The 21,323-nt window shown below is 40.5% G+C and overlaps 1 protein-coding gene across 4 annotated transcripts in view; it reads left to right on the top strand.

Annotated features, from left to right (window-relative positions):
- LOC134223982 (poly(A) polymerase type 3-like) overlaps nt 1-21,323 on the top strand; it is a 57,406-nt gene that overhangs the window by 19,878 nt on the left and 16,205 nt on the right. For all 4 annotated transcript variants that reach the window (XM_062703201.1, XM_062703204.1, XM_062703203.1 and 1 more), the window contains 4 exons: nt 13,417-14,271; nt 14,333-15,069; nt 15,144-15,401; nt 15,645-16,449. In XM_062703201.1, the coding sequence (XP_062559185.1) occupies nt 13,560-14,271; nt 14,333-15,069; nt 15,144-15,401; nt 15,645-16,070 (2,133 nt within the window). In that variant the 5' untranslated portion in view covers nt 13,417-13,559 and the 3' untranslated portion in view covers nt 16,071-16,449. The remainder of the gene's footprint in view (nt 1-13,416; nt 14,272-14,332; nt 15,070-15,143; nt 15,402-15,644; nt 16,450-21,323) is intronic.

Raw genomic sequence — 21,323 nt, 5'->3', positions numbered from 1 at the left:
CGGAGTGTCTGGCTGTGCGCACCGCGACCGCACACGCTTTCGTTCATACTTCGATGATTGGGAACGTTTTGTTTTTCTTTTTTCTCCTGATGATTATGCATCAATGATAATAATCATAAACAATTCAGCATCAAGAACAATATTAAATTAATGTTTGAGTTTTTAAAAGAGACATCAAAATTTGATTATTATAAAATATTATAAAATTGAATTATTTAATGTTTTTTTTCCAAATAATCAAAATCAATCAACATAGAAAAAAAAGGCATGATGTTCACTAAATTTGAAAAACTAAATAACTCGAAAACATTTCAGTGGACTCAATCTGGGGTCGCATCAAATTATGATATGTACTAATAATGGTTAATTACATTTCCTTCATAACAACAAAATATGTGAGAGTTTTTAAATGCATCGCCCCTAGTCCTGCGCACCCGAATGGTGGAAAGAGCCGATTTGAAAGATCTCTATTCTGAGCAATATCCAGTTATCGTCAACTGTTACCAAGTTAGATTTCGGACGACTTGGGAGAGTTTTAAATTTTAAGTGCATCTTAATTTGAAACATTTTTAGAACAAAAGAGATTAATTTAGTAGGGAGATTAAGAAGCTGTTTATTGTTTTATAAATCCTTTCTGTTTAAATTGTTTTTTTTTCTAATGTTTGGTTACGTTGTACAAGAAAAGGTTGTAATATTAGATCAAATACACAACTTTCATTCGAAACCTCAGCTTGATGCATATTTTTTTAGCAGGCCGGTAGAACAGGTGTACCAAAAGTTCACGAGACGCCCCTGGACCAGGCCCACCCTAGCAGCCATTTTCGATGATGAACATGCCAAGAGTGAAGACCTGGTCGAAGCGGGTTTTGCAGCCGCGCAGTCGAGTGGCGAGCTGCGCGAAGATCGGCATCAGTTGTTCCGGAGTGAAGAGCGGAGCAGATTTCTCCGATGGGATGGCTTCGTTCTCCGACTGCCGACGGAACCCAGGAGGAGGGAGCGGGGGCCATTCGCTGGTGGATGGTGCCGACGATGTTGGAGCTTGGACCGATACCGCTGCCGCTGCCAGTCGCTTGTGCGGCTGTAGCGGTGGGAGTAACGGAATCACACGACGGGGAGCCGGGATGGCTGGAAAGTTCACCTCGTTGATTACGGGAACACGGTTCTTCTTCGGAATAGTCCTGGTGGAAGCCTTCTTCCGGATTTCCAGGAACTCGGCTCGCTTTGGGCAGCCCTTTGTGGTGGCGCGATGTTTGTCGCCACAGTTGGCGCACTTGGAATCGGCCACCTCCATTTTGTCGCACTCGTCAGTCGGATGTTCCTGGTGCCGTGCCCGAAATTGAAGCAGTTGGTGCATTGCGTGACATCGCGGTGCACTGGCCGATATCGCTCCCAGTCAACGACGGTGTAATTTATAACGCCAACCAGCTTCAGGTCCTTCCAGGTAGTGGAGCCGTGCTTCAGATGGATCAGGTAAAGCTGGTCGCGATATCTCCTCGCCTTGTCGTGACGAGCGATCTTGTGGACGGCTACTGGCTTCAGTCCGCAACTTTCAAGCTCTGCTTGGAGCTCTTCCTCCTTCATGTCGTGAAGTCCTCGCAGCAAAGCCTTGAGCGGCTTCGTGCCGGGGTGGTCATGAGTGTAGTACTCATACTTGTGGACCTCGAGGAACTCCACGACGGATTGATGATGGTCCCTGTTGGCCGGCATCACTTTCACGCCCTCGCTGCAGAGCCGAAAAGTACATTTCAGCCCCTTAGCGATCAGCTGGCGAATTTTCGGGCGCAAATCCGGCGGATCGCCCTTCACAAACACGGGGCGGGTACTTCTCCTCCCGTTCCGGTTGCACCTGCGGCAGCTGCGATTGCTGCCTCTTTCTCTTTTTCGGCAGATTGTCATCAAGCGGCAACGGCGAGAACACTTTGCTCTGCAAAAGCTGCTTGAAGGGGTTACCCGCGCCTCCAAGAGCAGTGCGCTTAGGCACTTTTCCAGCGACCGAATCGGCCACCGAGTCTCCCATGACGGGTCCGGGAGAAAATAACGCCAACGCGACAAGCGAAAACGTAAACAGCGAAAGAACGAGAAAAAACACTTCGAAAAAATGCGCGAGCAAAAAACACGTCCGTACGTGTTGCTGTCTCGAACTGGAATGTTTCGGCATCCAATTAGAATAATACCATCACAGTGGTAATCCGTTAACCAAGATGAACATCTACCATAGAACCTAACTGGGGACTTGAAAAAAATCCGCTCGAACTCGTGGCGAGTACAGAGGTGTTCTCGACTTGCAATGGGCGAGTGATTGCATCATCAATTTCTTCCCATCCCAGATAGACCGTGAGGACGTCCCCAGGACCCCAGCGCTGTTATCAAACATTTTAAACTACTAGAGCTCTCGGACTGTGCATATTAAGGTTGGAGAGCAAATCACATTCTTTCAGTCATTGGTTCCTTGTGCAATGAATCACATACAGTGGCTGGTTTCCTACCCGCCGCTGTTAGCAACCAGGCGCTAACGTATATGTGAAAATAGCCAGCTTAAGTTAACCGCCAGAAGTTTATATGGCGAAAGACATCTAACGCGGGTTTTCTCAACAGTAGGAACTTTTCATGAAAACTATTTGGTACCAGTTATGTAGGAAGGTGTCCGCTACTACACATACCAAATATTTTTTTGATTGAAGTGCTTATTTTCTAGATAATAAAACTTAGATGCCTTTCGCCATACTGATTTCTGAAAGTTAACTCCCAGTGTGCCGCTGTAAGCACGCTCAAAGCAGGCGATTCATTGTGATGGCTCTGGTCAAGCTAGGATGAAGTATTCCCCTTAATTCTTGAAGGGTTAAGTCCGCAGAACTTCTGGGAAGAGATTCTGTAAAACTCCTGGAGATGGGAAAACCCAGAATGAATCGCCTACTTTGAGCGGCACACTAGGAGTTAACTTTCGGAAATCAGTATGGCGAAAGGCATCTAAAGTTTAATAGGGGAACTGTACCGGTTTTGGCCATGTTCCAAATTTGGCCAATTTTGCGAATAACTCCAAAAATAAAGCAATTCGCAAGGGTTTTATTAGTTCCAACAAGAGATATATCCCTAATGCTTCAACGCTGCTTTCAACTGATCGATTATTTTGGAAAAATATGTATTTTTAAAGGTTGGCCAAATTAGGCACAAAGTTAGTCAAAACCAGTGCACTTCCCCTATCTAGAAAATATTCATCTTAATCGAAAAGGGTAGGCGTACAGCAGACACCTTCCTACATAACTGGTACCAAATAGATTTTCGTGAAAAGTTCCTGCTGTTGAGAAAACCTGCGTTAGATGTCTTTCGCCATACAAACTTCAGGTGGTTAACACATGCTGGCTATTTTTACATATACGTTAGTGCCTGGATACGGCAGTGGCGAGTAGTGAACCAACCACTGTATGTGATTCAGATTAGCAATACTTAAAATATACTTTCTTTTTTTTTCTTTAATTCTGATTAGGAGTATCGACCTCATCAGAATTAAAGAAATAAACAGAAAATCTACAGCGGGTCGTTGTTCTCTAAAATTCTCGGTGAAAGAATTTTCCATAATTCTTAAGTAGGTAAATCAACCGAAATCTTGGAAATGCATTCCCCAGAATTTCTAGAAAAAGAAAAGCCCTGAATTCTTGGAGAAATTTCCAAAGTTCCTGAATAAGGAATTTTCAGAATTCTTTGGAAAGATTTCCCTAGAATTAAAGAAACAGGAAGTACACAGAAATCTTGATGAAGAAATTCTCCAGAATATCCCAATCGAGAGAGCCAGGGAGAGGAATTCCTCAGAATTCTTATAGAAAGAACTCCCCAAAATTCTTATAAGAGGGATTCTTCAAATTCTCGGGAAACTAATTCCCCAATTTTCTTGAAGAAAAAAATTGCTGCTGGTGGAGTATTCCAGAAATCCAAGATTTCTTTACCAGAGATGAGCCAGCCTAGGACTGAACATGTCTTAAATAAAGACAAGTCAATCAATCAAGATTTCTTAAAGAAGAAATTTCCCACAATGCTTAGAGGAAGGAATTCCTCAAAATGGTACTAGGTTTTCCAGGTACCAGCTTTTCTGGGCCCATCTTGGTGAGTTCAGCTCCGACACCATCCTTACCAGCTGCTTTACTGTTTTTCAGCTGTTGAATGGCATGCTTAACTTCTCTCATTATAGAAGTTGGTAGTAGAAGCATAAGTACTAGAACGCTAGTGGCGCTGTATTCATTTAAATTATTTTTCCAAATTATGCTTCAACAAGCATCAATTGTCCATAATTTATGCATCATGTTGTAGTGCACGTTTAATTCCATCAAGCCGATGTTTGGCACTTGTAGTACCGGTACTTTGGCTGCCAGGTCAAAGTAACCTAGATGTTAGTCACGCGAACAGGAACGACATTAGCAATCTTATACTTTTGAATTAACTAAGTTGGTCGATGATCAGAAAAGATATTTTAGTTACCAGATAAAGATTGTCGCTTCGGTTCCCTTTGTTCTGCTGTCCATAACATGTGTGGTACCTAACTGTCAAATCGTATGTATTTTTCCTTCATTGACATTTAGATCCCCTATCCTCGCCAGCAAAAGATGTTCCGGACAGCGACGACAGCGACAATCCTTATGTAGTAACTAAAATATTTTTTATGATCAGCCGCCCCTACCTGGGAAACAGACGCTGTTGTGAGCTGCTCATAGCATGGGGTACAAACGTTCGATCAGATTAGCACCTCCGGAGAGGAACAAACCACCCCTTCCCTGTCAGCATATGACCATAGTTCCAACTGGGCTTGATTACCCGATCTTCCCTATGGTTGCTCGTACCCCGGCCGGATAGGACTAGGAGTTCCGGGTAGGAGGCTAAGTATGCTGCCTAGTGACGAGAAATGTCATTTCGATGTCATGGCACTAATTTGTTAATTCAGGGTGGCCAGTGAGTCGGGAAATCGGGAAATGCGGGAAATATGCGGGAATTGAAAGTCCATGCGGGAAATGCGGGAAAAAGTCGGGAATTTCTTGAAATTACACAAAAAATCGGGAAAAAAGTCACCAGATGTTCATTTCATTAAATCATGTATAATTATTGTAGTGTATAACATGAAAAAACATTATTTACTATTTTAAATGCATATGTTTTTCCACGTAACGTTTAAAACTATTTGAAGAACTATTCGGAGATTTGTCGAATGTATAATAAAAATGATATTGAAATCAGAATTCTCTAATGTCGAGTCTAGAGCCCTCGGTAGTGAGTGATGATGGAAAGCAACATGCCACCTACGCTTCGGCAGGTTTCAGAGACCATAGATATCTCCTCAAGAGTCCGAGAAAAAGCTAATTAGCATTTCGTTGCAGCTTGTGGATTCCTCTAGATGCTTTATCGATATTCTCTTGAAAGCGACTCGAGTTGTGTCGGGAGAGTTGTCGACATCGGTCGAGTATTTCCAATTATGTCCATTTCAAGGCACACTTATCAACAATCTCTGGACATTCGTTGTTACCATCTTAATTTTAACACATGGTAACACTGTACAGAAGAAGTGTTTTAGATCAATGATTTAGATGTTTGATCGTAAACCAGCAAGAGTATGAAAGAAAGACTGGAGTATGATGCCATAATAAGACCAGGATGTGTAGGTAGCAATAGTAGAAATAATCAAATCAAAAATATATCAATGGTCAAAGTAAAATAAGTCTCAAAAACTGAAAATAGATTGAGGAAAAAAATAGAGATGGGTAATAAGCAATGAAGAGCATGAAGGTTATAGTTATTATTATTTTTATTAAAGTGGTTTGCAGCAGAAGAGATGAGCCAGCCGATGGATGAAAAAATATTGGCAGACGCAAAAATGCTTATTCTCTCAACGGCTTCTTCACTTTATTTTAAGATTTACTCTAGACCAACATTTGAAAAGAGCGTAACAGTCATATTTATTCTTCTCGGTTCCTCGTCTGATTTGAAATCTACAAAATTGCGTCAGGAATTTTTCAAAAATATCGGGAAAAAGTCGGGAAATTATAAGTTATTTACTATTGTATTTTCATATTATCATGTAGCCTTTAAAGGACCCTATGACTTTTTCCAATAGGACATTTCTCTAGATCTGATATTCGCGGCGTTAGAGTCGAATTAGTGTCAAATGACATTAATGTCATGACATCCCGTGACATTTTTTCAGAAGCGCCTCGTCTATACGTTCTACCTGGTCATGGAACAGGTAACCATTTTAAGTTCAGAAGAAGGAAACATAATGTATTTACAATTAATTTCTTAGCAATTATTTATTAGGGCAAATAATTACTTAGTGAATTTTTTTAAACAATGGTTCACGTAATATTTCCAATGATGGTTTAACATTTAATGAACAAAACATTACGTAGAAAGATCAACTCAACGCCACATGATTGGCGTAGCATCAAGAACAATATTATTTGAGTTTCAAAGGAATAATCAAATTCAATAAACATAGAGACAAAGGTATAGTTTTCACTAAATTTGAAAAATTAAATAACTGGAAAACATTTCAGCTTCTAAATGTGATTCATTGGTCTTTCGGATAGGATTTGCTTTCATCGGGAAACGCTTCGGAAGCGTTTCCCGATGAAAACAAAACCTATCTTCTCCATGCGCTTGAAAGAGAAGGATGAGTAAACGTCAGCAAGCTCTATGTTCCGAATCAAAACAAACACGATGCTACGCACACCACCATATCGAATGACAGATGGAACTGAAAACGTTTTTTGCCTTTCTCGTAGGGGAAAAGTGGGTAAAACCGACACCTTAAGCAACTTTACAGTTCCCCAATCTATGAAGCAATTCTCCGGTCTAAAAATTTCACACAAGCATACTTTGGCTCTTCATGCAACAGTCCATGAGGTCTCAGGACAATATTTCTTGATAGAATTTGATTTATGATGAAAACGCGAACAGTCCATCTTCCAGCCCAACCAGCTGGGGTGCGGGTAAGATCGACACCACATGCGGGTAAAACCGACACATCAAGTCGTTATGGAATCAAACATCAGAACAATTCTAAATGATGTTACAACATAATTGAAAATGTTTAACAACATTCATTTTGATATTTGTGTATGAAATTCATGTTTAGGGGTCACTCATAAACGATGATGGTTGAACAAAATTATATATATATATTTAAAATCATCACCACATATTTAGTTTTTTAGTGGGTCGGGTGAAAAATATATAGAGTATATGAATATAAGTAACAAATATACTAACTAATGCAAATATTGATCTCCATTTAAATTTCACTTATTTTAAAAAGTTGTTGATAACGGCGATTTAAAATAAAGGCGTATATATGGTGCAGTTATGATAAGAAATGAAAATGACTAGTCCTGTAGGTGACAAGCTACAAATGGATCACAAAAGAATACTAGAGAACGGAATGAATATATCTAAGAGCGAAATAAGCCTTAAAATACGGTTCTTCTTTGAGCGCTTTTGTTATCCGACCTGCAAGTTTTGCTTCATAACTCAATATTACTCCCTAGACCTATTGTCACGACCAATGATGATATGGTATGTAATCAGTCTATGATTAAGTTATATTCCCCGGCGCCTCGTTTTCCAATACTTGAATTATATTATGCGAATGATGAGTCTAATAAAACAGAGGTATTTCGTGATTCGATGGCAGGTGTCGAATTTACCCCAACTGATAACATAATAATGATGAGATACATGTGGATGTTTATAATTAGAAAAGTTAACTATTTTTCCACAACATACACAAAATGATGTTCAATTATGGATCAGAGATGGATTAAATACTGAAAATCAACAAATTATTGTCGAAAAAGCTTATACACCGATGCCAAAATTTTACATAACTCATCTCCTCAATGGTGATCAATGCTAATTGTCTGTTTATTATGACTCTTACACGTCTCCGCCAGTTACAAAATGACTAGAAATACAAGAAATCAAACGTTTATTCAAAGTGTGTCGAAATTCTGTCCGATAATCACTTGAAATCAGAGATTTGAAGTGGTGTCGGTTTTACCCGCAGTGTCGGTTTTACCCACAATTCCCCTACTACAAAGTTGTACCGAAAGGCTATCATTTTACTCCGAAAACGAACTTTTTATAGAAGTCTCGGAGACCCAAAGTGTTATATACCAATCGACTCAGTTTGATTAGGTGAGCAAATGTCAGTCTGTCCGTGTGTATGTGTGTGTATGTGTGTGCACAATAGCTACGAAAAACATTAGACAACTTTTCATATAGTAATTCTTAACCGATTTTCTCGCAACAAGTTGCAACAAGTCGACAGGGGACAAAACCTAGTTGATCACTATTGATTTTCATAACGATCGACCATTGCGTGAAAAATTTATGAAGAAAATGATACATTAAACCATATTAGCACCATATAAGGTTGGTGTCTTGGCTAAATGCGAGAAAGGCAATATTTTTACTCGGTGAATTAAGTTGGGTTTTTAGTGTGAATACATTTGCTCACTGAAAGTCGATAAATCGCTTGTACCTTCCTAAAATGCTCTAAAATGAGAGTTTCCAATTCGTAAGGACCACAAGGACCAAATTCCTTGCAAAAAAATTTCCACAGTGTAAAAAGAATTTCTGCAGCATTCAAAACCCGGAAAATATAGATAAAGACATTTTTGGAGGAATTTTCGCGGAATTTCCTGGAGCGGTGACCGCAGGAATAACTATAAAAAATCGAGAAGAATGTCGCCTTGAATTTACAAAAGAGTTATAGCGATGATCACAGAAATTTCTTTAATAAGTGCTCAAAAATTGCACCGGGAGTTTTTCCGCAGGAAAATCAATTTCTGCAAGAATTTCTAAAGCGATTTCCGTAGGAATTCATGAAGGGATTTCTGTAAGTAAGTCCTGAAGATTTTCCGCAGGTTATTTTTAGAGAATTTACTTGAACTCACGACAAAATTTCCAAATGAGTTACAGAATACTCGGAAGAATTCCCACAGATGTTCTCGGAAGAATTTCCAAAGACAATTTTGGAGCGATTTCTGCACTTCAGCAGATTCAAGGGCAGTTGGATTTCTGCAAATATTCCCATGAAACCGCTGATTGATTTTGATTTGATGATGATTTTTGATTTTTTATTTTTATGGTGCGTAAGAAAATGACGGACCGCCCTACCCCCATAAGTGCTTACGTAATATGCGTACGGCCCCTTAATATCTACTTCAGAAGAAATTGTGGTTTTGGAAAAAAAATTAATAGGGGAACTGCTCCGATCTCCATCTCACTGTACATATATCCATCTCATCGCTAAACAAAGAAATACGGCACTAAATTCGTCGCTTCTTTTTGTCAACATGCGTGCTCACTGCTGAAAAAAATCACAAAAATAATATACAAACCAAATTCCTTTCCATTGCTTTGTTTTTGATGGGATGGAAATCGGAGCTATGAGATGAAGTGGCGAACCGTTCCCCTATTTGTCAAATTTATCTTCAATATGATCGAATCTGGGCCTAGCATTAATTTATATGTCAACGTATCTTGTGCCGAATTTTATGAAGTTCTATCAACAAAAAAAACCCCTGACAGGTGCTTATTCAAATAGTTTTGACAGTTTAGTTCTTGTTCCCTTAGATTCAGTATTTCTAGTGGTGAATAGGGCCATTTAGAAGGGTTGTAATACGTTTTTTGATGTAGAATACGTCCTTCGCGAAAACTAAGGGGGGTCATTCTGCAGAATCAAATTTGAGACCGTCACGAAAAATGGTCAGGAAGTATGGGCTACTAACTCAGCCATCTTCCAACCGATTTTGATGATTTATCAATCGATCGACAAGGGAAATTTTTATATATGGGACAGTCAGAGATCTGGACAAATAACGTCTTGATTAGACTGAGGTGAAAACAAGAATGCTTTTTATTTTTATTGTCAAAGTAACATAGATTGCTATGATGTAATAGGCCTTAAGTTTGGCCTGCTAACATCTCCCCCTTAGAAAAGATTGTAATCCTTAAAAAATGCTGAAAACCTTCGTGTTCTTGATTCCCTTACAATGGAAACTGGAGTTGGTGTGTCTGGAATGTTTGAATTAATTTGGGCAGTTTCTTGTGGTCCATCCGGAGTATTCAGGGGAACATCAGAGGCTTCTAATGCATCAACATTTTCAAGTCCAGTTGATTGGTTGACTCGTACTTCGGGAGCTGTCAATAATTATTCCATATACACTGAGTCCAGAAAGCAGCGGTTCATTTTCTAGATTCTGTTGACTGATTTCGACTTCATTTTCAAACACTCCGAATTCATTCAAAAGCGTTAATATTGGTAACTGTTCTTCCTCCGCCATAATTGTGTTGCTAACATGTCTGTGCCTTAGTTGGTTTGTATGCGATCTGATTAGTCCTCTTCTTCTCACGTCGTCAAGAAATACGTTGTACGTCACACTTCCTTTTTTTCGATTTTCGATTTCCAGCAGCCCAGTATCTTTTTTTTTATTGACTTTATTAAGGAGACTTTCAGCCCGAGGCTGGCTCGTCTCCGGGGGCAGCCCAGTATCGTTTATTGCGTATATGAATTTCTGCGTCACCGGCTTCATCACCGGCAGCAAACATCCTTTCTTTGGCTCCATGAGATCTATTAAATTGGTAATTTTGCTGGTGATTAACCTGTAACGACTTGGGTTGTTGTTTTTTTAGATGGTCCAAATTCATTTTGATTTTTCTTCCAAGCATCGCTTCGGCAGGTGATTTTGAATCTTCAATATATTTGTTTGGAGTGTATCTGTACGTGAACAGAAACGTTTGAAGTGCCTCTTCAATTGCATCACATTCCATTTTTGTTATCGTCCTTTTCAATGTATCGACGAACCGCTCGGCTTGTCCGTTCGACTGAGGATGAAATGGTGGAATTTTAATATGTTCTATTCCATTCTTTTCACAAAACTTTGCGAAGGAATTTGAATCAAACTGTGTCCCGTTGTCAGTCACGATAACATCTGGTAATCCAAACCTTGCTATGGTTTCTAAAAGCTTGTTTATAGTGACGGATGATGTCATGGAGTTCGTGCAATATATTTCTGGCCACTTGGTGAGAGCGTCGACGATAACCAGAAAAAATTTGCCCTTGTATGGGACTATGCCCCACATGGGTACGAGACCATGGTTGTGTAGGAATTGGCCAAGATGAAAGTGTTGTCTTTGTGGGAGACTTGGCTACTGCTGCACAACGGGAGCATCGTCGAACGTAATCTTCAATGTCCGCATCGATGTTTGGCCAATATACGTAGCTGCCTGCTATAGCTTTCATTCGCTCCATTCCAGGATGTCCAGCATGTAGCTGCTTTAGAACTGGTGTACGAAGAACATCTGGAATGACCACTCTATCCGATAACATGACACAATCCCCTGAACTGTATAACGATTCTTGTCGTGCACGATACGATTTCACATCAGGGGCCATATTGGTTGTTGATTATCCAGTTTTGATTTGTTGAAGTACATTCAGAAGTGTTTTATCTTCCTTAGTAGCAGCTACAATTATTTCGTGTGTGATTGGAAGCGAAGAAAGTGATTCGGTTTGGATTATTCTAATGCTTGGGATATAGCTAATGGACTTTTGATGTGCCACCGTACCGATGTTCCGAAGCAAAAGTCTAACTTTTGCGACTTCATCCAGGTTTGTTGCATCTTCATGAAACAAGTCTTCATACCTTGAGAACCACGCTGCAAATGTTACGCCGTTCTCAGGATCGTACATGAACTCTGTGATTCCACTGGACAGAGACTCGATAATAAACTCCTGATTGTTGTTCCTCTGGGTCGAAAACGTGGATTGTTGGCTTGATGAACTTCCATTGTCTTGACCAGCGGATGATTGATTTTCCATCAGTTTATCGAGAATCCGTTGTTGATTCTGAAGAATATCCAGAAGCGATTTTTGAAACTCTGGATTCATCTTGAAATTAAAAATCTTTGAATTTCCGTAATCCTCGTCGCCAAAACTGTTATATATGGGACAGTCAGAGATCTGGACAAATAACGTCTTGGTTGGACTGAGGTGAAAACAAGAATGCTTTTTATTTTTAGTGTCAAAGTAACATAGATTGCTATGATGTAATAGGCCTTAAGTTTGGCCTGCTAACACAAATAATTAAAGGCAAGAAACCTATAATTACTGTTCTGAGTCGCTGCACTCTAATACGTTATTCTACATTGATTTTGCTCTCGTGTCTTTGATACAACCTTCTACTTTTTTAGTCCTATTAGCATTTTGATACAAACATATGTTGCAGTTTAAAATCATATTTCAAATCAGTAATATTATAAAAAACGAACTTGAAGAGAAGACTTATTTAGCTCTGGATCGCGTGGATTTGGCGCGGAATGGATTTCATGTCGCGCGGAAATGGCACGGATTTGATTTTAATAGGCGTGGATTTGGCGCGGAAAATATTTCAGGATCTCCGTAACAACCCTATTTTTAGTAATCACGCGGTACAGCGCTTTAAGCCAATGCCACATCCTATACTTTAGTACCTCTCGCGGTAATCGCATTTCTAATCTGCGTGTGTCTTGGAAATAAAATTGAAGGTACCTATAAACGTTTTACTGCTTTCTAAACAACCGTATTCGAGTTATTTAACAAAATGCCAAATCTTTGTTGTATCTTCCCAGTCCCATATTAAATAAATCGATTTTCGCTAACTACTCCTGGACGACCAATTCAATTTTGTTTTAATTATAGATTATGTTAGTTGGAGGTACGGACAGATATTTTTTATTGAACAAAAGCGCCGGGCAGAAGCTTGTTTGTTATACCTATTTTGGGAAAAAAATAACTACTATACTAAACCAAACCAATATTGATTTCAATCATTAGCAAGCAGTTTTCAAGTTTAATTACCTAAAGCGAGGGCCATTAAAATTAGTTTTCAATTTCTAGGAGTATAGAGTTTCAAATATGAGTCATGTTCAAAAATTGTGCCATCTAAATAATGCTAGATCCAATCTAACAAACAGCCCAATGCAATATGTGTAATATTGTGACATCATGCTCGAATCATGTCAATTTGTGCCCAACCTCAGGCAATGGTGATGTTGCTATGCAGTTTTTGCGATTCGGCCGTTAACTACCTCCAGACTAATGAAACATACTCTTATTATTTAGGTAAACATTTTTCATGACAATCAGGTAACAGTTTCTTTCTGCTTTCTTTCGTTCCTACCCAACGTACAACATGAATCACTCTGAATGGGATAGGTATGATTCTCCATTCGTTTTAAATATCGGCTTTCGGTAGAATTTTCAGTTAATCTGAATACCTTGCCAGATCGGTTAGTTCATTTATTGTGCTCTTCAACTTTGTTTAATTTTAATGCAAGTCATTAGTGGTGCGTCATACTTATACTAATTTCCAATGACCATTGTCAATTACGCAGCTAATGCCAATGCAAGAGGCAGCAGCAGTCGAGTGCAATCACAAGCATCGAACCCTCATACAACAGTAGGGTCGTCGTCAGTGGAACCAGCTGGCCGATCATCGTTCCCGAACAGGTTCGTTGTTAATAAATCGAGCAGCACAATGTGGAGCGCCAGTAATGGCGGTGGCGGAGGGGGATCTTCCACCACTACCAACAGCACCCAGTCCAAAACCCTTGGAATGACTTCGGCCATCAGTTTGGCAGAGCCGAAACCGGAAGACATTCAAAAGACAACGGAACTGGGAAAAGCGCTCGAGCCGTACAATGTGTTTGAGGAAGAATCAGAGCTCAACCATCGAATGGAAATCCTAGCGAAGTTGAACACACTCGTTAAGCAGTGGGTGAGAGATGTTTCTATATCGAAGAACATGCCAGAATCGTTAGCCGAGAAGCTGGGTGGGAAAATTTACACATTCGGATCGTATCGATTGGGAGTGCACCATAAAGGAGCGGATATTGACGCGTTGTGCGTAGCTCCGCGGAACATCGAACGATCAGACTATTTCGGGTCATTTTTCGAACTGCTGAAAAAGCAGCCGGAAGTGACCGAGTGCCGGGCCGTAGAGGAGGCGTTTGTACCTGTAATAAAGATGAATTTTGATGGAATCGAAATCGATTTATTGTTTGCACGATTGGCGCTCAAAGAAATTCCGGACAACTTCGATCTGCGCGACGATAAATTACTGAAGAATCTAGATCCAAAGTCGGTTCGAAGCTTGAACGGGTGTCGAGTGACGGACGAAATACTGCGGCTGGTTCCCAACATCGACAACTTCCGACTGGCACTACGGGCGATAAAGTTGTGGGCTAAAAGTATGTTTTTCAAATTGAATATTAATTAAAGATTTTAATAAGTTGTTGTTTTTTTTTGCAGAACATGGAATCTACTCAAATTCTCTGGGATATTTTGGTGGTGTGTCGTGGGCCATGTTGGTCGCGAGAACGTGTCAGTTGTACCCAAATGCGGTAGCTGCTACATTGGTGCATAAGTTTTTCTTAGTATTTTCCCGCTGGAAGTGGCCACAGCCAGTGCTTCTCAAGCAACCCGACACTGTGAATCTGGGATTCCAGGTATGGGATCCCCGAGTTAATGTGCAGGACCGGTTCCATTTGATGCCGATCATTACGCCGGCCTATCCACAACAGAATTCCACATTCAACGTGTCCAGCTCGACCAGGAAGGTCATGTTGAATGAGTTCAACCGCGGGATGCAAATCACCGACGAAATTATGCTTAGTAAGGCCGGCTGGGACAAGCTCTTCGAGGCGCCGAGTTTCTTCTTCAAGTACCGGCATTTCATTGTACTATTGGTGACCTCGAACAATGCTGATGATCACCTGGAATGGTGTGGTTTGGTAGAGTCTAAGATTCGGTATCTGATTCTAAACTTGGAACGTAACCAGCATATCAATCTGGCCCATGTAAATCCCAAGTGTTTCGAACAACACGAACAGAATCAAACGGAGCGTACAAGAGACAGCGATGGTGGCAGGACCACCACGCTGTGTTCTTTGTGGTTTATCGGATTGGAGTTCGAACGATCGGAAAATTTGAACGTAGATTTAACGGAGAGCATACAGAGCTTTACCGATTCCGTGCACAAACATGCTGTAAGTCGAATAATCTATTTTACATTCAAATGTGGTATTCTAATAAATCCATATTTTTGTTCTACTATTTCTAGGTGCATATCAAACTTCTCAAAGACGGTATGAAAATTGAAGCGCGCCACGTCCGGCGAAAGCAACTGAGCCAGTATCTGGATCCGAACTTGCTCAAACGGGAACGCAAAAATTCCGACTCGGGTCTTTCGTTATCCAGTATAGCGGCGGTTGCTGCAGCCGCCAACACCAGCGGCGGCGGTGGTGGCACCACACTCCGAAAGCGGCATTCCTCTGAACATCTTCAGGGGATAGTCAATAAGAAAGGAAGGAACGATTCTGTGAGTGACTCGTAATCCCTCGTACTTTCCGTATCCTTTCTTTAGATCGAGTTTTTTGTTCCTTTAACCCTGCCGGTATATGTGGTTTTCGCGTACTTCCAATTGGGACTCACCTCAGAACTACTCAATCCAATTGCGTCGTTTTGTTTTTATTCAAAAATATGTGTGGATTCTTTCCCTTTTTTTCTCCCTGTTTCTTTATTCCTTTTTTGTATCCCACCCGCGTAACACATCTCATTTCAGTTTGAACAGTCTCCGTCGAACACGTCCTCGCAGTCATCGTCGTCTTCGTCGCAATCCTCGCAAGGAGCGGGTTCGTTGTCTGCAGCAAAACTTACCAACACCTCGGTAGCGTCTCTGAACACAACTAACAACAACTCCGTTAGTAGTAACGAGATCCCTAACAATAACAGCAGCAATACTGCCACACCGGACGTCGATTTCGTCGCAGCGGAACCATCTACGAACTATAACCATACGAACCATAACGATAACGTGTCGTCGACCAACGCGACATTACTGCTGGATGATTCATCATCCGAAGCAACCAGTGCCGGAGGCACACAATTACAGACGACCACTGCACAGACTTCGTTGACCACGACGCAAACAGCTAATCCCGTACCACAACAGCCGCCACAGACCGCTACCGAGGTGGTTTGCTCATGACAGGCGAATCCGTTCCGAAAGGTTAACAACTATCACGTTCACTACAACAACAGTAACAACCTTAGCCACCAGCACCACCAGCATCATCTGCAACAGCAGCAGCATAATCAGTTCCCGTATGGTCCGAATTACATTAAAGGCAACCAACAGCATCAACACCAACACCACCACCATTCTCACCATCATCCTCTTCACTATCCGCAAGGACAGGAGCATCATCATCACCACAGCAGTGACGGCAGCTATAGCGTTGATCACGACAATGGCGTTCCGCACATGACGATCGAAGACGCTGAAGAGGCTAACAACGATGGAAGAGAAGCTGGTGGTCGTGGAAGCTATTCCAACGGGAACCGTGTACAGTACGCTGAAGTTCAATGTAAGTTTTAACAATATCATTTGCTCTAGATTTAGTTTTTTTTACCATTCACATGTACAAGCAATGAATCGAAAGATACATTCTTTTAAAAATATGAAAAATTATGAAAAGTGATACTGTGTTGAATTTGTTATTCGATTTGATCGAGAAGCCCCTTTGTGCATTAGGTTCTAGGTTCGTGCGCTTTGAAATATGGTATAAGTGGCTCTTCCATTCATATGTATATTGAAATACCAAGTGGCATGTGCTGTACGTCTAAGGCTGTTGGTATTGCACTCGGTCCATAGCTGTTGAGAATATTCTTCCACCCGATCGAACTATCTGGAACATTTTGTACTTCGTCTCAATGTATCTGTTGGATCACTATCCATAATCTTTTCACTTGGTTGGCTATTGTTTGACATTCTGTCTACGTGTCAGAACTTCTGCATTTTTCCTCTGTACACTGTGCGAATAAACTGCTTCTTCCAACCTTTCTCCCTGTTATTTCGAGGGATCAATGTTTTTACTAGTCGTTGGCTTACGGCTAGCGGAGTCGATACCGGATTATAAGCGTTCCAGAACGATCGAAATAGCACCACCTGCCATGGCAACTTACCTACCTGCCTATGATGACGGTTCGTTCGTTCTTGGACCGCCAATCGCCAGTCTCCCTTCACACTGACCGAATGCGCATATTCCTCGAAAACCAGATAGTGCAGGTCTACCCTGGACCCAAACATGATACTGACCTCACTGTTTTCCGTTCGCTTGAAAAAATCAACTGGAGTTTTGAGAAATTTGCCGAAATTCCACTGACATTTTTTCTATATTTCTATTCGGGTTATTCTGATTCTTAACAACAGAAGATTCTCTCTTCAGAATTTTCACGTAAGCTTTTTTTAAATTTAATTAAATATTCAGAATTTTCACGAAAAAATACATTCTTATATAATTAATTTAAAAAAGAAAATTATCTAAAACTTTCACGAGAAACTATCTTTTTGATTCATATGAAATTCCCTGGAATTTTGGCAGGAAATTCTCTTCATTTTTTCCGGACATTCTTCAAAATTAACGCAAAAATTTCAATCAGATAAAATTCAAAATTTTCATCTGAAAATTCTTAGACATATTTTAGGGAAATTCTCTTTAATTCTTACGGGGTATTCTTTTGAGTTTCGGGAGGAAATTTTCATTTGTTTTCCAATTCTTCCAAATTCTCATTTCCACGAATCTCTTCCTAATTTCTAAAGTTTATTTATCCAATTTATCAAATCGAATATTTAATTTAATTCCCGTAAGGATTCAAGGACTAGCGGCATGACAGACGTTGCACAAGGACGCGTCAATGTAAAGTGTCTGGTTGCCAAAATTGTGATGGCAGCGCACACCTCACACCATCCGCGCTACCGAGAAAAATCTTCATTAAAAATACGACATTTCAGATCCATTTTGAAGTATTTTTTCTCACAAAATACAATGCAATTGTTATTTTTGTGTTACTTTCTTTTGATTCAATATATCGATATCGAAAGCAAAAATATCGATATGACCGATATATTGAAAGCAAAATATCGATACAAAAATATCGGATATCGAAACAAAAATATCGATATTCGATATATCGGAAGTATCGGAACGTCCCTACTTTCCAGGAAAGCTGTTCTCGTCCATAATTTTCCATAGCTCTACGCGGTCTATACTGTCGTATGCCGCCTTGAAATCAACGAACAGATGATGCGTTGGGACCTGGTATTCACGGCATTTTTGAAGGATTTGCCGTACAGTAAAGATCTGGTCCGTTGTCGAGCGGCCGTCAACGAAGCCGGCTTGATAACTCCCCACGAACTCATTCACTAATGGTGACAGACGACGGAAGATGATCTGGGATATCACTTTGTAGGCGGCATTAAGGATGGTGATCGCACTTTAGCTTGTCGCCTTTCTTGTAGATGGGGCATATAACCCTTTCCTTCCACTCCTCCGGTAGCTGTTCAGTTTCCCAGATTCTGATTATCAATTTGTGCAGGCAAGTGGCTAGCTTTTCCGGCCCCATCTTGATGAGCTCAGCTCCGATACCATCCTTACCAGCTGCTTTATTGGTCTTTAGCTGTTGGATAGCATCCTTAACTTCCCTCAAGGTGGGGACTGGTTGGCTTCCATCGTCCGCTGAACTGACGTAGTCATCTCCTCCGCTGCCAAAACCTCAAATCAAATCCCATTCATATCTACCTCGGGACCAACACCATTTGGTCTGCCCCGTTCTCTGCCAGCCCCCAGGTACTTAGCTTGGACAGACTTTATGATCAGCCCTATTCTGCTCTGCGATCTACACCAATGATGTCGATGTCATCCGCAAAACCAAGGAGCATGTAAGACTTGTTGATGATGGTTCCGTTCAATTGCACAACAGATCTTCAAATGCCGGAGACGAGCCAGCCTCGGGCTGAAAGTCTCCTTAATAAAGACAAAAAAATCTTCAGAAGCACCTTCCAGAGCTATGTTGAATAACAGATTAGGGGCCGTACACTAATTATGTAGGCCTTTTTTTGGCCATTTTCTTACGCTCCATATAAATAAAAATTGATTTGTATGGGAAAAATTTTACATGGGGGGAGGGGGGATGGAAAAACCCAGAAAAAATGCTTACGTAATTAGTGTACGGCCCCTTAGGGTCTGTCTCATTTGGAGAATTAAATTTAAAAGTGACAGTTCGAAAATTAGCAAATAACCCGGTAATAAGAATGGCTGGTGCTGCCCAGCAGTTCCAATAAGACATCGATGCAAAATGATTCGATATCTGTCAAAAGTAATCTTGCCCTGCGAGCAGGGTTATTTGATAATTATTGAAATGTCACTTTTAAGTTTAATTATCCAAATGAGACAGAGCCTTAGAGAGCGTATCGCCCTGCTTCAATCCATCCAACGTCTCGAACAAATCGGATGTCTCAGGGATCGTTAAAAAATTACGTCCATCGTTTTTCGGAATTTTCAATCCCCTACTTTTTCTTGTTGGACGTAACACAAGGCGATAACCCCCCTCCCTCCCCCTGTCACAAACTGTCCCAAATTTTATACCGCCCTCCCCCCTCAAACCATGGACGTAATTTTTTAACAGCCCCTCACCAGATATTCTGATGCTCGATTTCGCACGAATCAGTCTAATAAGCTTTGTCGAAAAGTCATGTACTAGCATTATTTGCTAACTGATTAAATTCTGTCGGAAATTAAAAAAAAAATCCGATCATAAGAATGGCTGGTGCTTCCCTACAATTCGAATAAGATATCTACCAAGAATTATTCGATATCTGTCGAAAGTAATCTTGCACTGCAAGCAGGGTTATTTGAAAATTCTCAACTGTCACTTTAAAGATTAATTTGAGTTTAAGTCAGAAAATAAGTAATAGTTCGTTCAGATTATGAGCTATATCACTTGATATAGCGAATCTTGACATGAGATGCCATGTGCATTATTTCCAGTGAAAACTAGATGTACAAACACTGATGTCAAGATGCTCTATATCAAGTGATATAGCTCATAATCTGAACGTAGTCTAAGAGTCTGAGTCGTTCGCTGGCTTAAAATCTACAAACAGATGATAAGTCCGCAAGTTGTATTCCCGGAATTTATCAAGGATTTGTCACAGAGTAAACATCTGGAGTGTTGCTGATCGTTCTTCTCGAAAACCGCTTTGATATTCGCCGGCAAAGCTTTCCGCAAACGGACGTAGTCTGCATAACAGAGTTTGGGAGATTACCTTGTATACGGTATTAGGAGTGTTATACCTCGAAATTTAACACAGTCGATTCTGTGCTCTTTCTTGTAGATAGGACATATGAGACCATCAAGCCAGCTCAAAGGCATTTCTTCTTCCTCCCAAATCATTTCAATCACTTGATGGATTTTTTCGTTCAGTCGGTCGCTCCCAACTTTGAGCGGCATTATCGTTCTTTAGTTCTTGAACAGCCTTTCTCATTACGCTTACAGTTGGTGGCTCCATTGCTTGTCCTTCATTTTCTTTCTGATTCTGTTTGTGCCCTCTCTGTCCAATTGTCCATTCAACAATGTGCTCAAAGTGCTCCTTTCACGTAGCAGCCAATTCTGCTCAGTCGTTCAACAGATTTCCAGAGCAGTCATTGGTCATGACTGGCACCGGTGCGCGTTTCCTGCACATGTTGTGAGTCTCGGTGTTTTCATTAGATTTTCAACAGCGATTAATTGAAGGGGTTTCGTGTCACAGTTTATGATTGGTAATGGTAATTGGTAAATTATGATATAGTAATGCAAGCAGGATGGGCACAACGGATTGTGAATCTAAATTATTCACAAAGTCAATAACTGACTGCTGAGTTTCAAACCTCTTTTGAAAATTGTTAAACTTTACACTTCATTAATTGCATAAGCGTAGAGTTTAACAGTTTTTAAAAAAGAGATTTTAAACTGTTGAATATTCAGATTGGTCTTTTTAATTTAAAATACATTTCCTGTTGTTTCGGGGAAATCATTAGTGAGCGAGGGCTTGCTCTAATGCTCATTAGTGCATACCCAAAAACAAACAATTTTTCAGCTTTTTTTTTTATAACAAACACCTATATAGTTTGAAAAATAAAACAAAAATATTTATTTTTGAATTAAAATGGAGAAATTCTCATCTCTAATTGATATTGTCTATCCGGAATAAAGTACTAGCTTTTTATACCGAGGTTGGATTTTTCTCCAGATACAGGCAACTTACCCAACTTCGGAAGTAGTGCGCTGGATTCGCCTAAAGATGCGCTAAACAACGCATCAATTAGTTTGACAGATAAAACTTCGGAAGAAAGTTCGGTTCGGAAGTCCAGACTTCCGAATTCTAATTTGGTGCTACGCCGACAATACTGCAATGGACTTG

Source organism: Armigeres subalbatus, chromosome 3, assembly GCF_024139115.2.
Source record: "Armigeres subalbatus isolate Guangzhou_Male chromosome 3, GZ_Asu_2, whole genome shotgun sequence".
Classification (NCBI taxonomy): Eukaryota; Metazoa; Arthropoda; class Insecta; order Diptera; family Culicidae; genus Armigeres; species Armigeres subalbatus.
This window is presented reverse-complemented; position numbering and strand designations above follow the sequence as displayed.